The following is a 23,295-nucleotide window of genomic DNA, read 5'->3' as shown; positions in this document are numbered from 1 at the left end:
TTCATTCTCGGTACCATCCCACCTCACAGGAAACACGAAAAAAGGCTATATCCACTCACACTCATTCTCAAGCTGTTGTGTAATGCACCAAAACCACAGCTCCCTATCCAGGTCCCATAGGCCTCTCCATGGTTTGTTCCGGATACTTCACATGCCCTAGTTCAGTCCATTGACAGCATGTCGACCCGAAGTAAACCACATCATTCCAAACCATTCTATTCTATGCACGTACTTCACCATTCTGTATGTTCAGGCCCCAATTGCTCAGAATCGTTTTCACTCCATTCTTCCCCCTCCAATTTGGTCTCCCACTTCTCCTCGTTCCCTCCTCTCTGACACATATATCCTCTTGGTCAATCTTTCCTCACTCATTCTCTCCATGTGACCAAACCATTTCAAAACACCCTCTTCTGCTTTCTCAACCACACTCTTTTTATTACCACACCTCTCTCTCACCCTATTATTACTTACTCAATCAAACCACCTCACACCTCATATTGTCCTCAAACATCTCATTTCCAGCACATCCACCCTCCTCCACACAACTCTATCTATAGCCTATGCCTTGCAACCATATAACATTGACGGAACCACGATCCCTTCAAACATACCCATTTTTGCTTTCTGAGATAATGTTCTCGACTTCCACACAATCTTCAACGCTCCCAGAACTTTTGCCCCCTCCCCCACCCTATGATTCGCTTCCACTTCCATGGTTCCATCCGCTGCCAAATCCACTCCCAGATATCTAAAACACTTCACTTCCTCCAGTTTTTCTCCATTCAAACTTACCTCCCAATATATATATATATATATATATATATATATATATATATATATATATATATATATATATATATATATATTTTTTTTTTTTTTTGCTTTGTCGCATATATATATGTATATATATATATGTATATATATATGTATATATATATATATATATATATATATATATATATATATATATATATATATATATATATATATTTATATATATATATATATATATATATATATTTATTTATTTATTTTGCTTTGTCGCTGTCTCCCGCGTTAGCGAGGTATTTCCTGCGTGATGGAAAAGGCAACTAAAAGGGGAGGGAGCGGGGGGGCTGGAAATCCTCCCCTCCCGTTTTTACTTTTCCAAAAGAAGGAATAGAGAAGGGGGCCAAGTGAGGATTTTCCCTTTTAGGCTCAGTTGTCTGTTCTTAACGCTACCTCGCTAACGCGGGAAATGGCGAATATGAATAAAAGAAAAAAAAAAATATATGATAGAGTGTAAGAAATTAAACTCTAGATTGATATGGGTAAAACTAAAAGTGCATGGAGAGAGATGGGGGATTATTGGTGCCTATGCACCTGGGAATGAGAAGAAAGACCATGAGAGACAAGTGTTCTGGAAGCAGCTGAGTGAGTGTGTTAGCAGTTTTGATGCATGAGACTGGGTTATAGTGATGAGAGATTTGAATGCAAAGGTGAGTAATTTGGCAGTTGAGGGAATAATTGTTGTGCATGGGGTGTCCAGTGATGTAAATGGAAATGGTGAAGAGCTTGTAGATGTGTATGCTGAAAAAGTACTGGTGATTGGGAATACCTGGTTTAAAAAGCGAGATATACGTAAGTATACGTATATAAGTAGGAGAGATGGCCAGAGAGCATTATTGGATTACGTGTTAATTGACAGGTGTGTGAAAGAGAGACTTTTGGATGTTAATATGCTGAGAGGCGTAACTGGAGGGATGTCTGATCATTATCTTGTGGAGGCAAAGATGAAGATTTGTAGAGGTTTTCTTTAAAAAAGAAGAGTGTTGGGGTGAAGAGAGTGGTGAGAGTAAGTGAGCTTGGGAAGGAGACATGTGTGAGGAAGTACCAGGAGAGATTGAGAGCAGAATGGAAAAAGGTGAGAGCAAGGAAATAAGGGGAGTGGGGGAGGAATGGGATGTATTTAGGGAAGCAGTAATGGTTTGTGCAAAAAATGCCTGTGGCAAGAGAAAGGTGGGAGGTGGGCAGATTAGAAAGGGTAGTGAGTGGTGGGATGAAGAAGTAAGATTGTTAGTGAAAGAGAAGAGAGAGGTATTTCGACGATCTTTGCAAGGAAATAATGTAAACGACTGGGAGATGTGAAAAAGAAAGAGGCAGGAAGTTAAGAGAAAGGTGCATGAGGTCGAAAAGAGGGCAAATGAGAGTTGGGGTGATAGAGTATCATTAAATTCTAGAGAGAATAAAAAGATGTTTTTGAAGGAGGTAAATAAAGTGCTTAAGACAAGAGAACAAATGGGAACATCAGTGAAGGGGACTGATGGGGAGGTGACAACTAGTGGTGATGTGAGAGGGAGATGGAGTGAGTATTTTGAAGGTTGGTTGAATGAGTTAGATGATAGAGTGGCGGATACAGGGTGTTTTGGTCAAGGTGGTGTGCAAAGTGAAACAGTCACTGAGAAAGGTTTGGTAAACATAGAAGAGGTAGTGAAAGCTTTGCGGAAGATGAGAGCCAGCGAGGCAGCAGGTTTGGATGGTATTGTAGTGAGATTTATCAAAAAAGGGAGTGACTAAGTTGCTGACTGGTTGGTGAGGATACTCACTGTATGTATGGCTCACGGTAAAGTGCCTGAGGATTGGTGGAATGCATGCATAGTGCTATTGTACAAAGGCAAAGGTGATAATGGCGAGTGTTCAAATTACAGAGGCATAAGTTTGAGTATTTCTGGGAAATTATATGGGAGGGTATTGATTGAGAGGGTGAAGGCATGTACAGAGCATCAGAGTGGGGAAGAGCAGTGTGGTGTCAGAAGTGGTAGAGGATGTGTGGATCAGGTGTTTGCTTTGAAGAATGTATGAGAAATACTTAGAAAAGCAAATGGATTTGTATGTAGCATTTATGGATCTGGAGAAGGCATATGATAGAGCTGATAGAGATGATCTATGGAAAGTATTAAAAGTATATGGTGTGGGAGGCAAGTTGATAGAAGCAGTGAAAAGTTTTTATCGCAGATGTAAGGCATGCGTACGAGTAGGAAGAGAGGAAAGTGACTGGTTCCCAGTGAATGTTGGTTTGCGGCAGGGGTGCATGGTGGTCCCATGGTTGTTTAATTTGTGTATGGATGGGGTTGTTAGGGAGGTGAATGCAAGAGTGTTGGAGAGAGGGGTAAGTATGCAGTCTGTTGTGGATCAGACGGCTTGGGAAGTGAGTCAGTTTTTGTTCGCTGATGATACAGAGCTGGTGGCTGATTCGGGTGAGAAACTACAGATGGTGACAGAGTTTGCTAAAGTGTGTGAAAGAAGAAAGCTGAGAGTAAATGTGAATAAGACTAAGGATATTAGGTACAGAATGGTTCAGGGGCAAGTCAATTGGGAGGTAAGTTGGAATGGAGAAAAACTGGATTAAGTGAATTGGTTTAGATACCTGGGAGTGGATTTGGCAGCGGATGGAACCATGAAGTGCAAGTGAGTGACAGGGTGGGGGGAGGGGGCGAAAGTTCTGGGAGCATTAAAAAATGTGTGAAAGGTGAGAACATTATCTTGGAAAGCAAAAATGGATATGTTTAAAGAAATAGTGGTTCCAACAATGTTACAGGGTTGTGAGGCATGGGCAATAGATAGGGCTGTGTGGAGGAGGGTGGATGTGTTGGAGATGAGCTGTTTGAGAACAATATGTGGTGGGAGGTGGTTTGATCGAGTAAGTAATGAAAGGGTAAGAGAGATGTGTGGTAATAGAAAGAGTGTGGTTGAGAGAGCAGAAAAGGGTGTGTTGAAATAGTTTGGTTACATGTTGAGAATGAGTGAGGAAAGATTGACCAAGAGGATATATGTGTCAGAGGTGGAGGGAATGAGGAAAAGTGGGAGACCAAACTGGAGGTGGTAGGATGGAGTGAAAAAGATTTTGCACGATCAGGGCCTGAACATACAGGAGGGTGAAAGGCATGCAAGGAATAGAGTGAATTGGAACAATGTGATATAACAGGGTCGACATGCTGTCAATGGATTAAACCAGGGCATGTGAAGCATCTGGGGTAAACCATGGAAAGTTTAGTGGGGCCTGGATCATGAAAGGGAGCTGTGGTTTCGGTGCATTACAAATGGCAGCTAGAGACTGAATGTGGACAAATGTGGCCTTTGTTTTCCTTTCCTAGCGCTACCTCATGCGCATGCAGGGGGAGGGGGGGTGTCATTTCATGTGTGGCTGGGTGGTGGCGGGAATGGATGAAGGCAGCATGTATGAATATGTAAATGTATATGTATGTATATGTCTGTGTATGTATACATTGAAATGTATAGGTATGTATATGTGCGTGTGTGGATGTTTATGTATATACATATATATGAGGGTGGGTTGGGCCATTCTTTCATGTATTTCCTTGTGCAACCTTGCTGATGTGGGAGACAGCGACAAATTATAATTAATAGAATAAATATATCCCTCGCTGGTGATAGGAGAGAAAGAATACTTCCCACGTATTTCCCACGTGACATCAGAGGCGATTAAAGGGGGCGGTAGCTAGGGGGCTGGAAACACCCCTCCTTGTATTTAAATTTCTAAAAAAGGGAAACAGAAGAAGGAGTCAAGTGAGGAGCACTCATCCTCCCGAAAAACTCAGATTGGAGTGACTGAATGTGTGTGGATGTAACCAAGATGAGAAAAAAGGAGAGATAAGTAGTACGTTTGAGGAAAGCAACCTGGATAATTTGGCTCTGAGTGAAATGAAGCTCAAGGGTAAAGGGGAAGAGTGGTTTGGGAATGTCTTGGGAGTAAAGTCAGGGGTTGGTGAGAGGACAATAGCAAAGAAAGGAGGAGCACTATTCCTGAAGCAGGAGTCATAGGAGTATGTGATAGAGTGTAAAGAAGTAAATTCTACATTGATGTGGGTAAAACTGAAAGTGGGTAGAGAAAGATGGGTGATTAGTGGTGCCTCAGCAACTGGTAATGAAAAGAAAGATCATGAGAGGAAAATGTTTTAGGAGCAGCTGAGTGTGTTAGCAACTTTGATGCATGAGACTGGGTTATAGTGATGGGTGATTTAAATGTGAAGATGAGTAATGTGGCAGTTGAGGGTATAATTGGTGTACATGGGGTGTTCAGTGTTGTTAATGAAAATGATGAAGAGCTTGTGGATTTGTGTGCTGAAAAAGGACTGGTGATTGGGAATGCCTGGTTTAAAAAGAGAACTATACATAAGTATATGTATGTGAGTAGTACAGATGGCCAAATGGTGTTAGTGGATTACATGATTATTCATAGGCATGTAAAAGAGAGACTTCTGGATGTAAATGTTCGAGAGGGGCAGCTGCAGGGATGTCTGATCACTATCTTGTGGAGGCAAAGGTGAAGATTTGTAGAGGTTTCTAGAAAAGAGAGAATGTTGGGGAGAAGAGAGTGGTGAGAGCAAGTGAGCTTAGAAAAGAGACTTGTGTGGGGAAGTACCAGGAGAGATTGAGTGTAGAATGGTAAAAAAGGTGAGAGCAAATGACATGAGGGGCATTGGTGAGGAATGGGATGTATTTAGGGAAGCAGTGATGGCTCATGCAAAAGATGCATGTGGCAAGAGAAAGGTGGGAGATGGGCAGATAAGAAAGGGTAGTGAGTGGTGGGAAGAACAAGTAAGGATGCTAGTGAAAGAGAAAAGAGAGGCATTTGGACAATACTTGCAGGGAAAAGTGTGAATGACTAGGAGATGTATAAAAGAAAGCAGCAGGAATTCAAGAGGAAGGTGCAAGAGGTGAAAAAGAGGGCAAATAAGAGATGGAGTGAGAGAGTATCATTGAATTTTAGGGAGAATAAAAAGATGCTCTGGATGGAGGTAAAGAATGTGCATACGATGAGAACAAATTGGGACATCAGTGAAAGGGGCAAGTGAGGAGGTAAGAACAAATAGTGATGAAGTGAGAAGGAGGTGGAGTGAGTATTCTGAAGGTTTGTTGAACGTGTTTGATGGTAGAGAAGCAGATATAGGGTGTTTTGGTCAAGGCGATGTGCAAAGAGAGAGGGTCAGGGAGAATGGTTTGGTAAACAGAGGAGAGGTAGGGAAAGCTTTGCGGAAGATGAAAGCCATTAAGGTGGCTGGTTTGGACAGTACTGCAGTGGAATTTATAAAAGAAGAGGGTTACTGTGTTCTTAACTGGTTGGTTAGGATATTAAATATATGTATCGCTCCTGGTGAAGCGCTTGAGAATTGGCGGAATGCATGCATAGTGCCATTGTACAAAGGCAAAGGGGATAAAGGTGAGCATTCAAACTATAGAGGCATAAGTTTGCTGAGTATTCCTGGAAAATTATATGAGATGGTATTGATTGAGAGGGTGAAGGCATGTACAGAGCATCAGACTGGGGAAGAGATGTGTGGTTTTAGAAGTGGTAGAGGATCAGGTGTTTGCTTTGAAGAATGTAAGTGAGAAATACCTAGAAAAACAAATGTATCTGTATGCAGCATTTATGGATCTGGAGGAGGCATATGATATGGTTGATAGAGATGCTTTGTGGAAGGTTTAAAGAGTATATGGTGTGGGAGATAAGTTGCTAGAAGCAGAGAACTTTTAATCAAGGGTATAAGGTATGGGTATGAATAGGAAGAGAGGAGAGTGATTGGTTCCCAGTGAAGGTCAGTCAGTGGCAAGGGTGTGTGATGTCCCCATGGTTGTTTAGTTTGTTTATGGATTGGGTGGTTAGTTAGGTAAATGCAAAAGTTTTGGAGAGTGGAGATTGTATGCAGTCTGATGGGGATGAGAGGGCCTGGGAAGTGAGCCAGTTGTTGTTTGCTGATGGTATAGCTTTGATTCAGGTGAGAAACTGCAGACGTTGGTGATTTGAGTTTGAAAAATTATGCGAAAGGAGAAAGTTGAGAGTAAAGTGAATAAGAAGCGGGTTATTAGCTTCAGTAGAAGTTAGAGTGGACAGAGTTAATGGAGGTTTGAATGAGAAAACTGGAAGAAAGTGAAGTGTTTGATATTAAGGAGAGTGGAACTTGCAGCGGATGGTTCAAAAAAAGAGTAAATAGAGGGAGAGGAAGGTGAGAATGAATGTGTGGAAAAAAAAGCATTATCTCGAGGAGGAAAATGGATGTTGAAGGAATAGTATTCCAACAATATCATTTGGGTTGCGATGCATGGCTAAGGAAGTGATGGGAAGGTGAATTAAGTGGAAATTAATTTGAGAACAATGTGAGTGTGGGTTTGATTGAGTAGTAGAAGAAGGTTTGTTAAGTGTTTATATAAAAAGAGTGGTATGAGATAGGGTGGTGCATTGAAAGTTGGATATGGAGAATGAGTGAGAAAGGTTTGCAAGGAGAATGGTTTGGTATAAAGGAGAGGTGAAGGGAAGTTGAGTGGATAAACTTTTAAAGGCTGATTGGGTCGTCTGGTGATTAATAAGAAGAAGGGTTATGATTTTTTTTTTGTTTTTTTATTTATATGTGTCGCTGTCTCCCTGGTTGCGAGGTAAGCGACATGCAAGGCAGACAAAGCAAAGGGCAATCACGCATCCCAACATAACATAGTTGACTAGTACGAAATTTGAGATGTATAGAAGAGGGTAAGCATACTAAGCACAGCTTTACATGGGTTTAGAAGGTTAGATCATGTTGCTTAACATGAGTGAGAAGTCAAAACCCTGTATCTCATGAGACTCCAATGTCCTCTATATCTTGTATTTCACCTAGAGACTTGTGTGAGGTACGGGATATGTGCGAAATCTTTCTACACAGTAACTTTTACAATGGTTAGTCATCGTCTATAGGAGAGTAAGTTGTTCCAGCTGAACGTATATCTCTTGGTCAATCTTTCTCACTCATTCCCTGTCCATGTGCCAAACCTATTTCATTAGACTTTAATGCTCTTCACACGCTTGGATTATTATCAATCTTGGTATACCCTGGGTAAGTACTTTTTCTGATCGAATACTTTCATCACAAAATTGTCCAAACATTCATTTAGTTTGACAATCATTCCCAAAGGAAATTTATCCATGTGCCTAAGACCAGGTAATCATACATAGTTTGGACAACTTGTTCGAATTAATTGAATTTGCCCGAGATAAGTTTCTGACTTCCACACATTTTTCAAGGCTGCAAAATTTCATCAAAACGATACCACCCTATGGGAACTCGCTTCCATGGTTCCAATACCAGTGACAGTCAATCCAATATCTAAAACACTAATTCCTCCAGTTTTTTCATTCCAAACTACTCATATTGTTGACTCACCCCTACTTACGATCCTTGGCGTTATTCATTTACTTCAACTTTCTTCTTCACAATCGTTTACCAGCTCGTCACAGCTTGCAGTTTAAACATGAAACCACAGCGCTTTTATCAAGCGAACAACAACTGTGTTAACCAAGTCTCTATCGCCAACAGACTTGCTTTGCCCTCTTTAGGGGACTTGTTGACACTTGCCTACATACCCCATCCATAACAAATTAAACAACCATGGAGACATCACACACACCTGCCGCAAACCTACATTCACTGAGAACCAATCACTTTCCTCTCTTCCTACACGTACACATGCCTTACATCCTCGATAAAAACTTTTCACTGCTTCTAACAACTTGCCTCCCACACCATATATATATATATATGTGTGGTAATAAAAAGAATGTGGTTGAGAAAGCAGAAGAGGGTGCATTGAAATGGTTTGGACATATGGAGAGAATGAGTGAGGAAAGGTAGACAAAGAGGATATGTGTATCAGAGGTGGAGGGAACAAAGAGAAGGCAGAAACGAAATTGGAGGTGGAAGGACGGAGTGAAAAAGATTTTGAACGATCAGGGCCTGAACATGCAAAAGGGTAAGAGGCATGCAAGGAATAGAGTGAAATGGAACAAAGTGGTATACCAGGGTCGATGTGCTGTCAATGGACTGAACCAGGGTATATGAAATGTTTGGGGTAAACCATGGGAAGGTCTGTGGGGTCTGGATGTGGATAGGGAGCTGTAGTTTCAGTGCATTACTCATGACAGCTAGAGACTGAGTGTAGATGAATGTGGCCTTTTTTGTCTGTTTTTCCAGGGCTGTCTCGTTGATGCAGAGGGTGGCAATGCTGTTTCCTTTGGGGTGGGGTGGCGCTGAGAATGGATAAAGGCAAACGAGTGTGAATATGTACAGGTGTACATAAGTCTATGTCTGTGTATGTATGTTTTTTTTATTATTATTTTGCTTTGTCACTGTCTCCTGCGTTGGTGAGGTAGCGCAAGGAAACAGACGAAAGAATGGCCCAACCCAACCACATACACATGTATATACATACACGTCCACACACGCAAGTATGCATACCTATACATCTCAACGTATACATATATATACACACACAGACATATACATACATACACATGTACATAATTCATAGTCTGCCTTTATTCATTCCCATCATCACCCCGCAACACATGAAATAACAACCCCCTTCCCCCTCATGAGAGCGAGGTAGCGCTAGGAAAAGACAACAAAGGCCGCATTTGTTCACATTCGGGTCTCTAGCTGTCATGTAATAATGCACCGAAACCACAGCTCCCTTTCCACATCCAGGCCCCACAGAACTTTCCATGGTTTACCCCAGACACTTCACATGCCCTGGTTCAATCCATAGACGGCACATCGACCCCGGTATACCACACCGTTCCAATTCACTCTATTCCTTGCACGCCTTTCACCCTCCTGCATGTTCAGGCCCCGATCACTCAAAATCTTTTTCACTCCATCTTTTCACCTCCAATTTGGTCTCCCACTTCTCCTCGTTCCCTCCACCTCTGACACATATATCCTCTTGGTCAATCTTTCCTCACTCATTCTCTCCAAGTGACCAATCCATTTCAAAACACCCTCTTCTGCTCTCTCAAACACACTCTTTTTATTACCACACATCTCTCTTACCCAATTATTACTTACTCGATCAAACCACCTCACACCAAATACTGTCCTCAAACATCTCATTTCCAGCACATCCACCCTCCTGCGCACAACTCTATTCATAGCCCACGCCTCGCAACCATACAACATTGTTGGAACCACTATTCCTTCAAACATACCCATTTTTGTTTTCCGAGATAATGTTCTCGACTTCCACATATTTTTCAACGCTCCCAGAATTTTCGCCCCCTCCCCCACCCTATGATTCACTTCTGCTTCCATGGTTCCATCCGCTGCCAAATCCACTCCCAGATATCTAAACCACTTCACTTCCTAGAGTTTTTCTTCATTCAAACTTACCTCCCAATTGACTTGACCCTCAACCCTACTGTACCTAAGAGCCTTGCTCTTATTCATATTTACTCTCAACTTTCTTCTTTCACACACTTGACCAAACTCAGTCGCCAGTTTCTGCAGTTTCTCACATGAATCAGCCACCAGTGCAGTATCATCACCAGTGATGATACTGCACTGGTGAATGCAAGAGTTTTGGAAAGAGAGGCAAGTATGAAGTCTGTTGTGGATGAGAGAGCTTGGGAAGTGAGTCAGTTGTTGTTCGATGATGATACAGCGCTAGTGGCTGATTCATGTGAGAAACTGCAGAAGCTGGTGACTGAGTTTGGTAAAGTGTGTGAAAGAAGAAAGTTAAGAGTGAATGTGAATAAGAGCAAGGTTATTAGGTACAGTAGGGTTGAGGGTCAAGTCAATTGGGAGGTAAGTTTGAATGGAGAAAAACTGGAGGAAGTAAAGTGTTTTAGATATCTGGGAGTGGATCTGGCAGCACATGGAACCATGGAAGCGGAAGTGGATCATAGGGTGGGGGAGGGGGCGAAAATCCTGGGAGCCTTGAAGAATGTGTGGAAGTCGAGAACATTATCTCGGAAAGCAAAAATGGGTATGTTTGAAGGAATAGTGGTTCCAACAATGTTGTATGGTTGCGAGGCGTGGGCTATGGATAGAGTTGTGCACAGGAGGATGGATGTGCTGGAAATGAGATGTTTGAGGACATTGTGTGGTGTGAGGTGGTTTGATCGAGTAAGTAACGTAAGGGTAAGAGAGATGTGTGGAAATAAAAAGAGCGTGGTTGACAGAGCAGAAGAGGGTGTTTTGAAATGGTTTGGGCACAGGGAGAGAATGAGTGAGGAAAGATTGACCAAGAGGATATATGTGTCGGAGGTGGAGGGAACGAGGAGAAGTGGGAGACCAAATTGGAGGTGGAAAGATGGAGTGAAAAAGATTTTGTGTGATCGGGGCCTGAACATGCAGGAGGGTGAAAGGAGGGCAAGGAATAGAGTGAATTGGATCGATGTGGTATATTGGGGTTGACGTGCTGTCAGTGGATTGAATCAAGGCATGTGAAGCGTCTGGGGTAAACCATGGAAAGCTGTGTAGGTATGTATATTTGCGTGTGTGGACGTATGTATATACATGTGTATGGGAGGGGGTTGGGCCATTTCTTTCGTCTGTTTCCTTGCGCTACCTCGCAAACGCGGGAGACAGTGACAAAGTATAAAAAAAGTACGTGCTTGTATGTTTATATGCATGTATATGAGTGGATGCGTCTTTCTTTGTCAGTTTCCTGGGGCTATCTTGCTGATGCAGGAAACAGCGATCAAGTATAATAAAAAGCAAACAATAATGATATATATTTGACATTTGGTGGGGTGGCGACGGGAATGGATGAGGGCAGCAAGTATGAATATGTACATGTGTATATATGTATATGTCTGTGTATGTACATGTATGTATACATTGAATTGTATATGTATGTGTATATGCATGTGTGGGCATTTATGTATACAAATGTGTATGTGGGTGGGTTGGACCATTCCTTGTCTGTTTCCTTGTGCTACCTCGCTAACACAGGAGACGGCAATTAAGTACAATTAATAAATGAAAATAAATAATAACATGAATGTATGTTATGTGCACACATGTGCAAGAAAGTGGATGGATCTTTCTTCATTTATTTCCTGGAGCTACCTCGCTAATGCAGGAAACAGCAATCAAGTACATCAAAATATCAAATAATACAATATTCTATGAGTAGTTTTGCAGAATTATGGTCTCTTGTTTCCCTGGTGGCAAACTTGCTAACCTACTTCACCTAAGCCGCAAGTTTTAAGTGAAACAATAAATTGACTAACCAAACCATTTGAGATGAATCCACCGAGGCTGTGATAGTGTCTGAACTGCCTCCACTCTCCACAGATATATCTAAAGATATAGCTGGTATGGTCCCCTCTACTTCCTCTCCAGAAGCTCCATCTACAACTCCTGTGCTAGTATGAGTAGCTGTTTTTCTGTCATCTTGAAGGGGATCAGCATCTTCTGGTGGGGAGTCATCAAGAGTCATTACAGTGCTATCTAATATAGGTGACTGCCTAGTGAGCTCTGGCAGTGATGTGTCAAGCGAACCAGTAAGCATCACACAATCATGAGTAATCATACTGGAATCCAGCACTGTTTGCGTGCTAGAGGTTGAGGTGCTGTGTATGCTTTCATTAACAGATATATCTTCTATTAAGCTACTGCTGGCCTGTGAACTTGAGTCACTGTCCTTTACCCATGAAGCTGTTTCAGATGTTGGTTTGTGGGTATTAGCCAAGTCTTTAGAATAAGATGTTTCTACTTTATCCCAATAAGTTGGTTGCTTTACTACAGCTTGTTCAGAAGATCTTGTTTCTGAATCTTGTTTGTCTACTTGAGCATCACCTACTATCGTTTCTTGAGATGTTATATTTTGGCCTGAAATCTGCTGAAGATATGGCTGAATGTCATTGCTGATTGATGGTTGTATTGTGGGCTGTGTGCTGACAACTACATTAGATGAAGGACTTAAATCTTGAATGAGTGTGTTACTGCAGGAGTCTTGATGTGTAGGTGATGAGTCACTGGAGGAGAGGCCACTCAGCACCTGAAAATAACTTTTCCTTACTTCCATGTACAAGAATAAGTGAAAAGCATTTTATGAAGGTAACCTGAAATTTCATGTAATCAATAAATTCTATAACTTAATAAACAAGCTGCACTACTTTGATATACTGGTGATTCTAACCAAGCAACATTATACAGAATGACAATAACAAGTAAAATGAAAAAAAAAAAGACAAGATAATACTGTGCAAAGGATAAGATAAATGAGAGATGCAATCATCTGAGAAAAACAGTACAACTTTTCAGATATCTAAGAAAAACAATTAACCCTTCAGCTGTGAAACATAAGTATATCTCAATGAATGCATGTGTACATTAAAAGTTACATACGAATTTACATTATGGCTGTAAAAAAAAATATGTGCCTTTACTATCGCATTTGTGTACTCTACTGCAACCTTGAAAGTCATGTCGAATTCCAGTTCAGCCTGCTATCTGTTTGGATCTTCACTCATGTTGTCTTTGTAAATATGTGTATCACACACACACACACACACACACACACACACATACAAATACAAATACTGTGCCATAGCTTCTCCATAGGAAAATAGATAAAAGAAAGCAATGCCAATCATGAGAAAGTTCTCAATCTGTAAAATCATGATACATGCAACTTTACCAATTTTTTCATGATTTTCTAACATGATTATATAGCATACGAATTTCTAAAAGACTTTGTAATAAATTTCATGTACATTATACTTGGATGGTTATAGAGTACCTTAGATTTTTTACTGCATCACTTCTATGGTGCAATGCAAATGATGGGAGACGTAAAGGATAAAGAAGCAGTAGGCCTAGCAGAAGAAGTAGGGGGTTGAAAAAGAAGGCGAATGAGAATTTGGATAAGGAAATATCAGTAAACTTCAGGTGGAAGAAAAGATGTTAAGGAGTGAGATTAACAGAGTAAGAAAAATAGGAATACAATTGTTATATCAGTGAAGGGGGCAAATGGGGTAGTGGTAACAAGTAATAATGTGGTAGAGAGGTGATGGAGTGAGAATCTTGAAGGACAGTTGAATGTTTGATGACAGGGTGGCAGGTAGGGTGTTTAAGTATGGGAGGTATGTAATTTGAGTCAGTCAAGAAAAGTGATTTGCTGAAGTGAGAAGCAGTGAAAGCTTTGTGCGAGATGAAGACTGGTAAGGTGGCAAGAAAGGATGGTACTGCAGTTGAATTTCTTACAAACGGTGGTGACTGTGTTGTTGATTGGTTACTTAGGATTTTCAGTGTGTGTATGGATCTAGGTGTGGTGCCTGAAGACTGGCAGAATGCATGAACAGTACCAATGCAAGGGTAACAAAGGGAAATATTTGAAGTACCTAGGTATAAGATTGCTAGGTTTACCTGGTAAGTGTATGGGAGAGCAGTGACTGAGAGGGTGGAGGCATGTATAAAGCATTAGACTAGGGAGGAACAATGTAGTTTCAGGAGTGGTTGAGGATGTACAGATTAGATGTTGGCTTTAAAGAATATATAAAGGAGGAATAAAAAGGAATTCACACAGCAACAGACCAATGAACTCTCTCATGGCTGTTTGTGATAGTAGATGTCAGAAACTGACAAAATAGTGGAGCAAAAATTAGAAGGCATACAGATAATTCAAACTGTCATTTTGACTATGGAAGCATTAATAATGAGTCTTGCACTTTAAGCAAAGATTTATCAAGACTATCCTTAAACATACTACTTTCATCCACATTACTTGGCAAATTATTCCATATTTTAACAATCCTGTTGAATGAAAAGTACTTTGCCTCATTCAAGGCAAATTATTTGCCATTACTTTGTATCCATTACTATACGTAATATCTAATGAAGTCTTGGGTTACTTGACAGATTGAGGTTTTATCAAAGCCTTTATTCATTTTGAATACTTGTATTACATTAGATCTTAACCGTCTTTTCAAGGCTAAATAGATTCAAGTTGTCTAATCTCATCTCGTAGGATTTGTCTCTCAGTCCAAGAGTCATCTTAGTAGCTCAGTGCTATACTCTCTCCATTCTGTCCAGGGGGACCAAAACTGAACACAATATTCAAGATGTGGATGTACCAATGAAATAAAGCATAAGATGATTAACCTGGACTTATTCTCAAGGTTAAACTTATGAAACCAAGAATTTTGTTTGCTCTTTTCATTGCTTCTGTCTTCCGCTATTTGGTTTTAGGTCACCAGATATTATTACATCTAAGTCTTTTCCCTCATTTACCTTTTGCAGATCAACAGAATTCATACTGCAGCTTGCCTTTTCGATATTAACATTCACTAGCCAGTTAAAGATGATTTCCCTGGACATATTTTCAAGGTTAAACCTATGAAACCAAGAAATTTGTTCACTCTTTTCATTGCTTCTTTGCACAGCCTACTTGGTTTTAGGGCACCAGAAATTATTACACCCATGTCTTTTCCCTCATTTACCTTTTGCAGTTCAATGGAATTCATTCTGTAGTTTGCCATTTCAACATTAACATTCACTTACTACTTTAAAGCCCAGTTCATCATTTTGCCAATGTCAGTTTGAGGCTGTAGTCATTAAATTTCATTTGTAGATTTGTATCCCAGGTTTGCATCATCAGCAAACTTTGATATCTTGCAATGTAGCCCATTATAAATACTATTAATATACATAGATGAGAAAAAGAAACCAATCCCAAGACTGATCCTTGTGGCACTCCACCAATTACGTCAAACCATTCTAAGACTTGACCATTAATCACTGTTCTTTGTTTATGGGAAGTTAACCAACTTCCCATCCAATGAAGTTCACCCACATCAATGCCATGTGACTTAATTTTTGCTAGTAAGCTTTGATGCAGACACTTATCGAAACTTTTTGAAAGTCAAGGTAGATGACATCAGGTGCTTTACTTTCATCATAAATGTCGATCATGGTAAACAACTAAGTCGTGGGCCAATCAGGCCTCCTATTGTCTGTCTTTCTCATGTAGAATAAATCAAGCAGATTTGTCAGACTTGTGCAATTTCATCTAAAACTATGCTGAGAATTGTTCATCAAGGGGTGGTCCTCTAAATGATTTACATTTTCATCTCGAATGATAGTTTCCATATTTTTCTACATAAAGACATTATGCTAATAGGATGACAATATCCGGGCAATGACTTATTACCTTTTTTTAATATTGCCGTTACACTGGCAAATTTGCATTCATATGGACCCTTTTCTATAGCAAGTGACACAATGAAAAGGGCAGTCAAGGGCTTAACTATCTCATTTTTTGCCTCTTTGATTGTTCTAGGATAAAACTTATCAGTACCTGCCGTTTTATCAATTTTCATTCCGTTCACTGCTGAAAGCATGTCTTCAGGTTTTACATCAATTTGTTGAAGAACATTCCTCTCCCTCATCATAGAAACTCGATTTGGGACACTGATTGTGTTTGATCGTAAATACAGATGCAAAAAAGTCATTTAATGTTTTTGGTATGACTTTGTTGTCTTGAACCAAGTCACTGTTTTCCATAATCAATTGACTGTGTAATGACTCTCACTTCAAACAAAATTTTAAAACTCCTTAGGGTCTCTATTGCTATTTTCAGCAATATACACTTCACACTGACATTGACTTAGTTGTATAACTCTCTTACTTTCTTTACATGAATCATCATACCTTACTCTATCAAGCTGGTCATTGGATTCTCTGAGTTTCTTAACAGCTACTTTCTTGGACAAAAGGCACTTTTTTTTCACTGTTCCACCACCTTGGTTTCCTTTTAGAAATAGACCATCTTCTACATATTGGTACATATGCCCCCTCTGCTGCTTTGAGGATTTTTCTGAAGCTTCTCCAAGAGACATTCATGTCATTTTCATTGACTGTACTGTCCCGAGTTGGCCTGTCAAGAGCACTGCAAAGATCATTAAACTCCGCTCATTTAAAATCAGATATCTCTTAGCAACATTCATTCTGTCCAACATTACATGCAGTGTTGAAAGTGACCTCAAAAGAAATTTGTCAGTGAGTACTTGTATCAAACTTTTCTCCAACTTCAACATTATTAACAAGATCCTCATTAGTGATTAAATAACATATTCTCATCGTGAGTAGATTTCTCAGCTAATTGGATTAGAGAACTATCAAGGAAATTTAGGTAGAGCCCATTCCTTGGAGCTATCATGAAAGATTCTCCCCATTTACATACCGGTATCTTAAAATCCTCCTATGATAGAATCTTGCTCCTTACAAATTTCTGCTAACTGATTTTAAAATCTTTCATCCACCTCTGGTGTCTGTGCAGGGGAACTTTATACTAGTCCTACTGTTATTTTTTGGACACCTATAAACAAGCTCTACTGCTATTTCTTTAAGTAGTATATCTTTAATTTTTACAAAAATGAAGTCAACATTCCCAATGTCTACATCAATTTTTTCTACAGGATCTAAATGAACTTTAACAAAGAGCAGGACACTACTGCCTACTTTGTTTCTCCTATCCCTACTCAACAGAGTGTACCCTGGAACTGAGTATTCAGCAAGGAATATGTGTAAGTAATATTTAGAGGAACAGAAGGGTTTGTATGTGCTATTTATGGATATGGAGAAAGCTTATGTTAGAGTTGATAGAGCAGCCTTGTGGAGGATCTTACAAACATATGAGGGAGGAAACCTACAAGAAACTGTGAGAAGCTTTTATCAAGAGTGTGAGGCATGTGCACAAGTAGGTAAAGAGGAGAGTGAGTGATTCAAGGTGAAAGATGATCTGCCGCAAGGGTGTGTGATGTCACAATAGCCATTAAATTTGTTTATGGATGGAGTGGTGAAGGAGATAAATGCAAGGGTCTTGAAGAGAGGGGAAAGTATGAAGTCTGTAGAGGGTAAGATGGCTTGGAATTCAATCAGTCACTGTATGCTACTGGCAGACGACAGATTTGAGTAAGAAACTGCAGAATCTGGTGTCTGAGTTTGAGAAAATGTGTGAGGACAGGAAGCAGGGAGTAAATGTGAATAAAAGCAAGATTATTAGGCTTAGCAGGGAAGGGGTCACTTTAGATCGTGTGAAAGCTTAAATGGAGAAAATATGAAGTGTTTGGGATGGCCTGGAAGCAGACACGGCAGCAAAAGAACCATGGAAGCAGAAGTGAGTTATATGGTGGGTGAGGGAAAGAAGGTTCTGGGACCATTAAGAAATGTGTGGAAAAGAGATTCCATTACCTGGGAGGGCAAAAATTGGTATGTATGAAGGTATAGAAGTCCCAGTGATGGTAAATGGATATGAGGCACAGGCTATAGGAGGATGTGCTGGGGAGGGTGGATGTATGGTGAGAGACTTTTACACTCATATGGCCCAATCTCTTGAACGTTCTCTACTATCAAGCAGCTTTTAACATTCACAATTTCACCACTTGGCTTATTCCAATCAGCCACTACTAAAGAAAAGAACTTCTTTACTTATTTTCTTTAATCAGTTTTCTGCCTACATTTTATGGCCTCTGGTTGCTCAATCCTAATTTCTTTTGAAGAACTATACTGTCAGCATCATAATACTGGTTCAGATAATTTGAAAGTTATGATTAAGTTACCTCTTATTCTTCTTTCTTCCATGTTGGCAAATTCATCCCTCTAAACTCTCACTGCAACTCAGCTCTCTTAACCCCTACTCAGTTCTGTACCTCATATAAGGAATCAATAGGGGCTGCTATGGACTTGATATGAGGGATCAACAAGGGTTGCTCTGGATCTCATATGAGGATTTAATGGTTTCTTCCCTCATCTGAATTCCCAGCTGATGTTTGATTCCACAACTCATGCATATGCATCACTAGCAGCCTACACCACAACTGGAAAAATATCATGCATCTCAGTCACCCACAGATCATCAAAGAGTGCACATTTGTAATTACTTATCTATAATTATGACTTACTTGTACTATACAGGGAGGGTGATTTGCACTCATAGGGATCCATCTCCAGCACATTCTCTGTCATATAACCTCTTAAATTTCTGTATGCTGTCGGCATTAACCATGTCATCAGTCACTTCATTCCTTTCAACCACCAATCTTACACTAAAAGTACATCCTCTTTAGCGATTCTTGCTTAATTCTATGTTATGCCCTCTGGTGGTTCTATCCCTACATCTCTCAAAGAACTGTTGACTGTCCATACAATCAATCTGCTTTAAGAACTTAAAGGAGGGGTGTGATAAGGATAGCCCTCACTTTTGTCTTCGTGACCCATTTGTATAGTATGAGGAGAGACTTACACTCATATGACCCCAATCTCTTGATCTTTCTCTACCATAAAGCACTAACATTCACAGTTTCATTGCTTAGTTTATTTCAACCATCCATCATCCTTACACTGAAATGGTCCTTTTCACATCTCTTCTCAGACCTTCTTCCCCTCACTTCTAATCATAGCCTTATACAAACACTCACACATTTTCCCATCACACTATGTCCCTATTATGACCAGCCCAAAGAAGGAAGATGAACAACAAGGTTGTCTGTGAGCCTGCTGCCTTGTCCACCTTGAACAGTGATATAGCTGGATCAAAACACTATTCACTAAACTATGTTGTTTTGTGAGTATGCAAGCACATCTAAGTGTCAGCTGAGGTTTGAATGAAGATTGAAGTCTCATGTGATGAATCAACCTACCTGGCAGCGTAAAAACATTAAGAAATGATATTGGGTCACCTCAAATCAACTCACTCAATGAAGGTGACACTTGCCAACCCACCAACTCAACATTGAGGGAGTTATGCACTTCATTATATTGCATGTTTGAGGTAAAAATAATGGTGCCATGCCTTTTGTAAAACAATAAAGCCATATATCTACAAGAAACATGCACCAATCTTTAAATAGTTTGCCTCCTTAACTATTCCCCTGATGTGGAACTCTGGTGACAGTTTTTCTTTCTTTTTTCATGTTGGAGGTTACAGCCATGGACACAAGTCCACATCAAGTCTGTGGTCTAATTGCAATGTAAAAAGTTTGATGAAAGGAAAAAGAAGAGACTATACAAATAATAGAAGTAAAAGACATGTCTTAAAAAAAAGCCAGGTCACAGTTATAGGGAAGGACATAAGAGGTAAGAGAGTTCCAAATCTTCGAAGTGTAGGGATAGAAACAATAATCAAAACATCCCACCCTTGAGTTGCCAGCAGCCAAACAGTAATCATATGATGTAGCAGCATGCCGAGTATTGCGTGGTCTAACCACTGGTGAGGGCACACAAGCAGCCAGCTCTTAGGAGCAAAAACCAAAGTAATACCTATAGAAGAGAGTGAACCAACACTGCAATGTTGGGCAAGTGAGTCAAATTTTAAAGTGAGCCTAGGCAAGTTGATAAGTTGGACTACTTTTGACTAAACTTGAGTTAGAACCACTCTAGATGTAAGAGCTGTACACCAGGGCAACTGTTCAGAAGAAAAGAAATTTCAGCAACTATAAAGAACTCCCACTTTCTTAGAACCAAATTTAGCTATTTCTGTAAAGTGGGGTTTCAAAGATAATATGGACGATACAGTAATACCAAGTATGTTCACTGAGTCAAGAGGCAGAATTACAGATCAAAGACATGAGGAAAGTTGTGAGGAAATTTTGACATAGAATTGGACAGAAACTGGGTCTTGGAGGCATTGAACAACCAGATTTCATTTACCCTACTGAGATATCCTGTCCAAGGCTGAGTTTATTGATATAGATGTGTTGATATAAAATGCAAGTTGAATGAGAGAAGGAGCAGAATTGATGGATGCAGATAAATACAAGGCTAAGTTGTCAGAATATGGGTGCATTTGGTTACTTGTAGCAGAAGGAAACTGGTAACTAAAAGGAGAAAAAGTTTAGGTGACAGGACAGAACCTTGAGGGATACTGCTGTTAATGGAGAAAGAAGAGGTTGATCCATCAACAACCACAGAGACAGATTAGCCAGTGAGAAAGCTAGGCATGAGGGAAGCCAAAAGAAAGGAGCTTCGAGATGAGATCCCAATGCCATACCCTGTAAAAAGCTTTGGATATATCAATATACAGGATTCTCAAAGTCTTTCAGACACATTAGTAAGATAGAAAAAAATATCACCAATGGACTGTGACGAACAGAGGACATATTGGTGATCAGATAAAAGACTTTGAGATTTAACATGTCTGAGGATATGGGAGTTTAAGAGGGATTAAAAGACTTTGGAAATGATAGATGTCAAAGCAACAGGATGATAGTTAGAAGGGTTAGAATGGTCATCCTTCTATAGGATGGGACGTATCAATGGATGCTTCCAAGACAAAAAAGATTTAGTTTTTAAACAGAAATAGAACAGACAAGCTAGCGCAGGTGCACATTTGGAGGCACAATCTTTCTGTACACAGGGATGGATGCCATCTGGTCCATATAACCCTTGCTTATGTCCAGCAAGAGAAGAGCTTCCCAGACAGTTCCTAAAGAGATTCTAAGGAGTGGCATAGGATTAGTAAGAGGAGCACCAGGGAGTGAAGGAATGTTAGGGTCATCTAAGGGAGAGTCAGAGAAGCAACAAAAACTAAATGGAGAGACGGGAGATGGGAGAGACAGTTATAGCATCATCAGAACAGTAAAATGCAGGAAAGGTGGAGCAACAGAAGTTGTCAGTGATGCCCTAAGCTAAAGACCAGAAAGATCTATCAGTGGTTAAAGGGAATGATTATTGCACCTCCTTTGAATAAATGAATGCTTTGACCCACAGATAAAGTACTTGCAATGATTACACTCTATCTAACTTTCTATCTATCCATCTACATCTCTGATGCTTGTTCCCATCGGGATCTACCTCAAGCGGGAGCCCATGGCAGTTGAGTCTCCATAACTGGTGAACTCCAGTGCAGTGATTACAGGCAATGATAAATGCAAATGGGAGTCAGATGAAAGAGAATTTTGCCTGATCCCTTGCTTGAATGTCATCAGAACAGATGTGGTTGAATCATGAACTGGAAGAAGAGGTCATCTTGAAGGAAGAGGGGAAAAATAAGGACGATGTTGACTATGATGACCTTCTCACAAGAATCCTAAGGATAATTTCCTGCTAAACAATAACCATATCATGGCCTTTTATCAATCTGTCCTATCTTCGTCACTTTACCTTTGCTTGGCTTGAATTTCATCCACCATCTATCAGACCAACTTTAGTCTGATTAGGTCCCTTTGTAAGTTTTCCAAGTTGATGCAATCCTCCTTGCTTTTCACTTCCCTCTGGCCTTTATATTATCTTCAGACATATCTATGTAGGAGTCCACACCTTCACACAAGTCAACTACATATATCACAGAGAGTAAAGGTCCCAGAAAAGAATCCTTATCACTCTTCTGGTCACCTTGACCCATTTGGAGAGGGCTTTTCTGACATGAATCCTTTGTTCCCTTCCACTGAGATAATCTTTTTTCCAATGGAGGCATTTCTCCCCTGTTCTTGCCTGAAGATTCAGCTCTCCCTTTTTCTTTCCATAATTCTTTCTATATTTCAATTAAGGCCCAGCCTTAGAAGAAAAAAAATTAGCAGTGGATCTAACCTTATGGAAGCCATACTGATTATCAGAGAGAAGACTGTGATATTCAAGATTTCTAAGGATATAGGTGGATGGAATAACTGACTTTGGAAACAGTAGAAGTCAAAGCAACAGGATGACAGAGAGTTTAGAATGGTTGCTCTTTCCTAGGGATGGGATGTACCGATGCATGCTGCCAAAAAGAAGGAAAAATTTTACTTTTTAAACAGAGACAGAACAAATTAGTAAGCACAGGTGCAAGTTCAGAGGCAGACTCTTTCACTAAATGCCTAGAGAGTGAAGTGCTTTACAGACAGTCCAAAAAGAGATCAGATTGAGGGACATACAATTAGTAAGGGGAGTATCAGGGGGATGAAGGAATGTCATAGTTATCCAAAGTGGAATTAATGGAGAAAAAGGAACGAAAGAGAATTGCTATGTCTATGGGAGAGACAGCTATAGTATCATCAGAATGGAAAAGTGAAGGAAAGTTAGACTGACAGAAGTTGCTAGAGATGCCCTTAGCTAAAGACCAGAAGGACCTATCGGTGGAGAAGGAGGAAAAGTTATCACCCTTCCTTTGAATAAAGGAAAAATTTTGCCTCATGGCTAACATGCTTGCAGAGATTACAGGCTGTGATAAAAGCTGAATAGGAGCTAGAGGAAGAAGAGGCTATCCAAGCTTGATATGCCTGATACCTTGCTTGAATGGCCTCAGAACAGGAATAGCTGAACCAAAGATTGGATGAAAAGGTCACCTTGGAAGAAGGGATAAATGCTTCCATTCCTGCAAGAATAACCTCTGCTATGCGTTTAGCGAAGACAGAAGCATTACCACATAAGAGACATTAATTTCCCCAAAGAAAGTAGTAAAATAAGTTACCTAGGTTATTCCAGTCAGCTTTCTTGAGGTGCCAGTATTTATGCTTAGATGAGGCTGCTGGAGGGCGAGGTGCCATTAGCATAGATACCTTTA

The 23,295-nt window shown here is 40.2% G+C and overlaps 1 protein-coding gene across 2 annotated transcripts in view; it reads right to left on the bottom strand.

The window, feature by feature from the left end:
• Positions 1-23,295, bottom strand: part of LOC139757124 (uncharacterized) — a 459,373-nt gene that overhangs the window by 308,218 nt on the left and 127,860 nt on the right. For both annotated transcript variants that reach the window (XM_071677224.1, XM_071677223.1), the window contains exon 8: positions 12,044-12,813. In XM_071677224.1, the coding sequence (XP_071533325.1) occupies positions 12,044-12,813 (770 nt within the window). The remainder of the gene's footprint in view (positions 1-12,043; positions 12,814-23,295) is intronic.

This window comes from Panulirus ornatus, chromosome 24, assembly GCF_036320965.1.
Source record: "Panulirus ornatus isolate Po-2019 chromosome 24, ASM3632096v1, whole genome shotgun sequence".
Lineage (NCBI taxonomy): Eukaryota > Metazoa > Arthropoda > Malacostraca > Decapoda > Palinuridae > Panulirus > Panulirus ornatus.
This window is presented reverse-complemented; position numbering and strand designations above follow the sequence as displayed.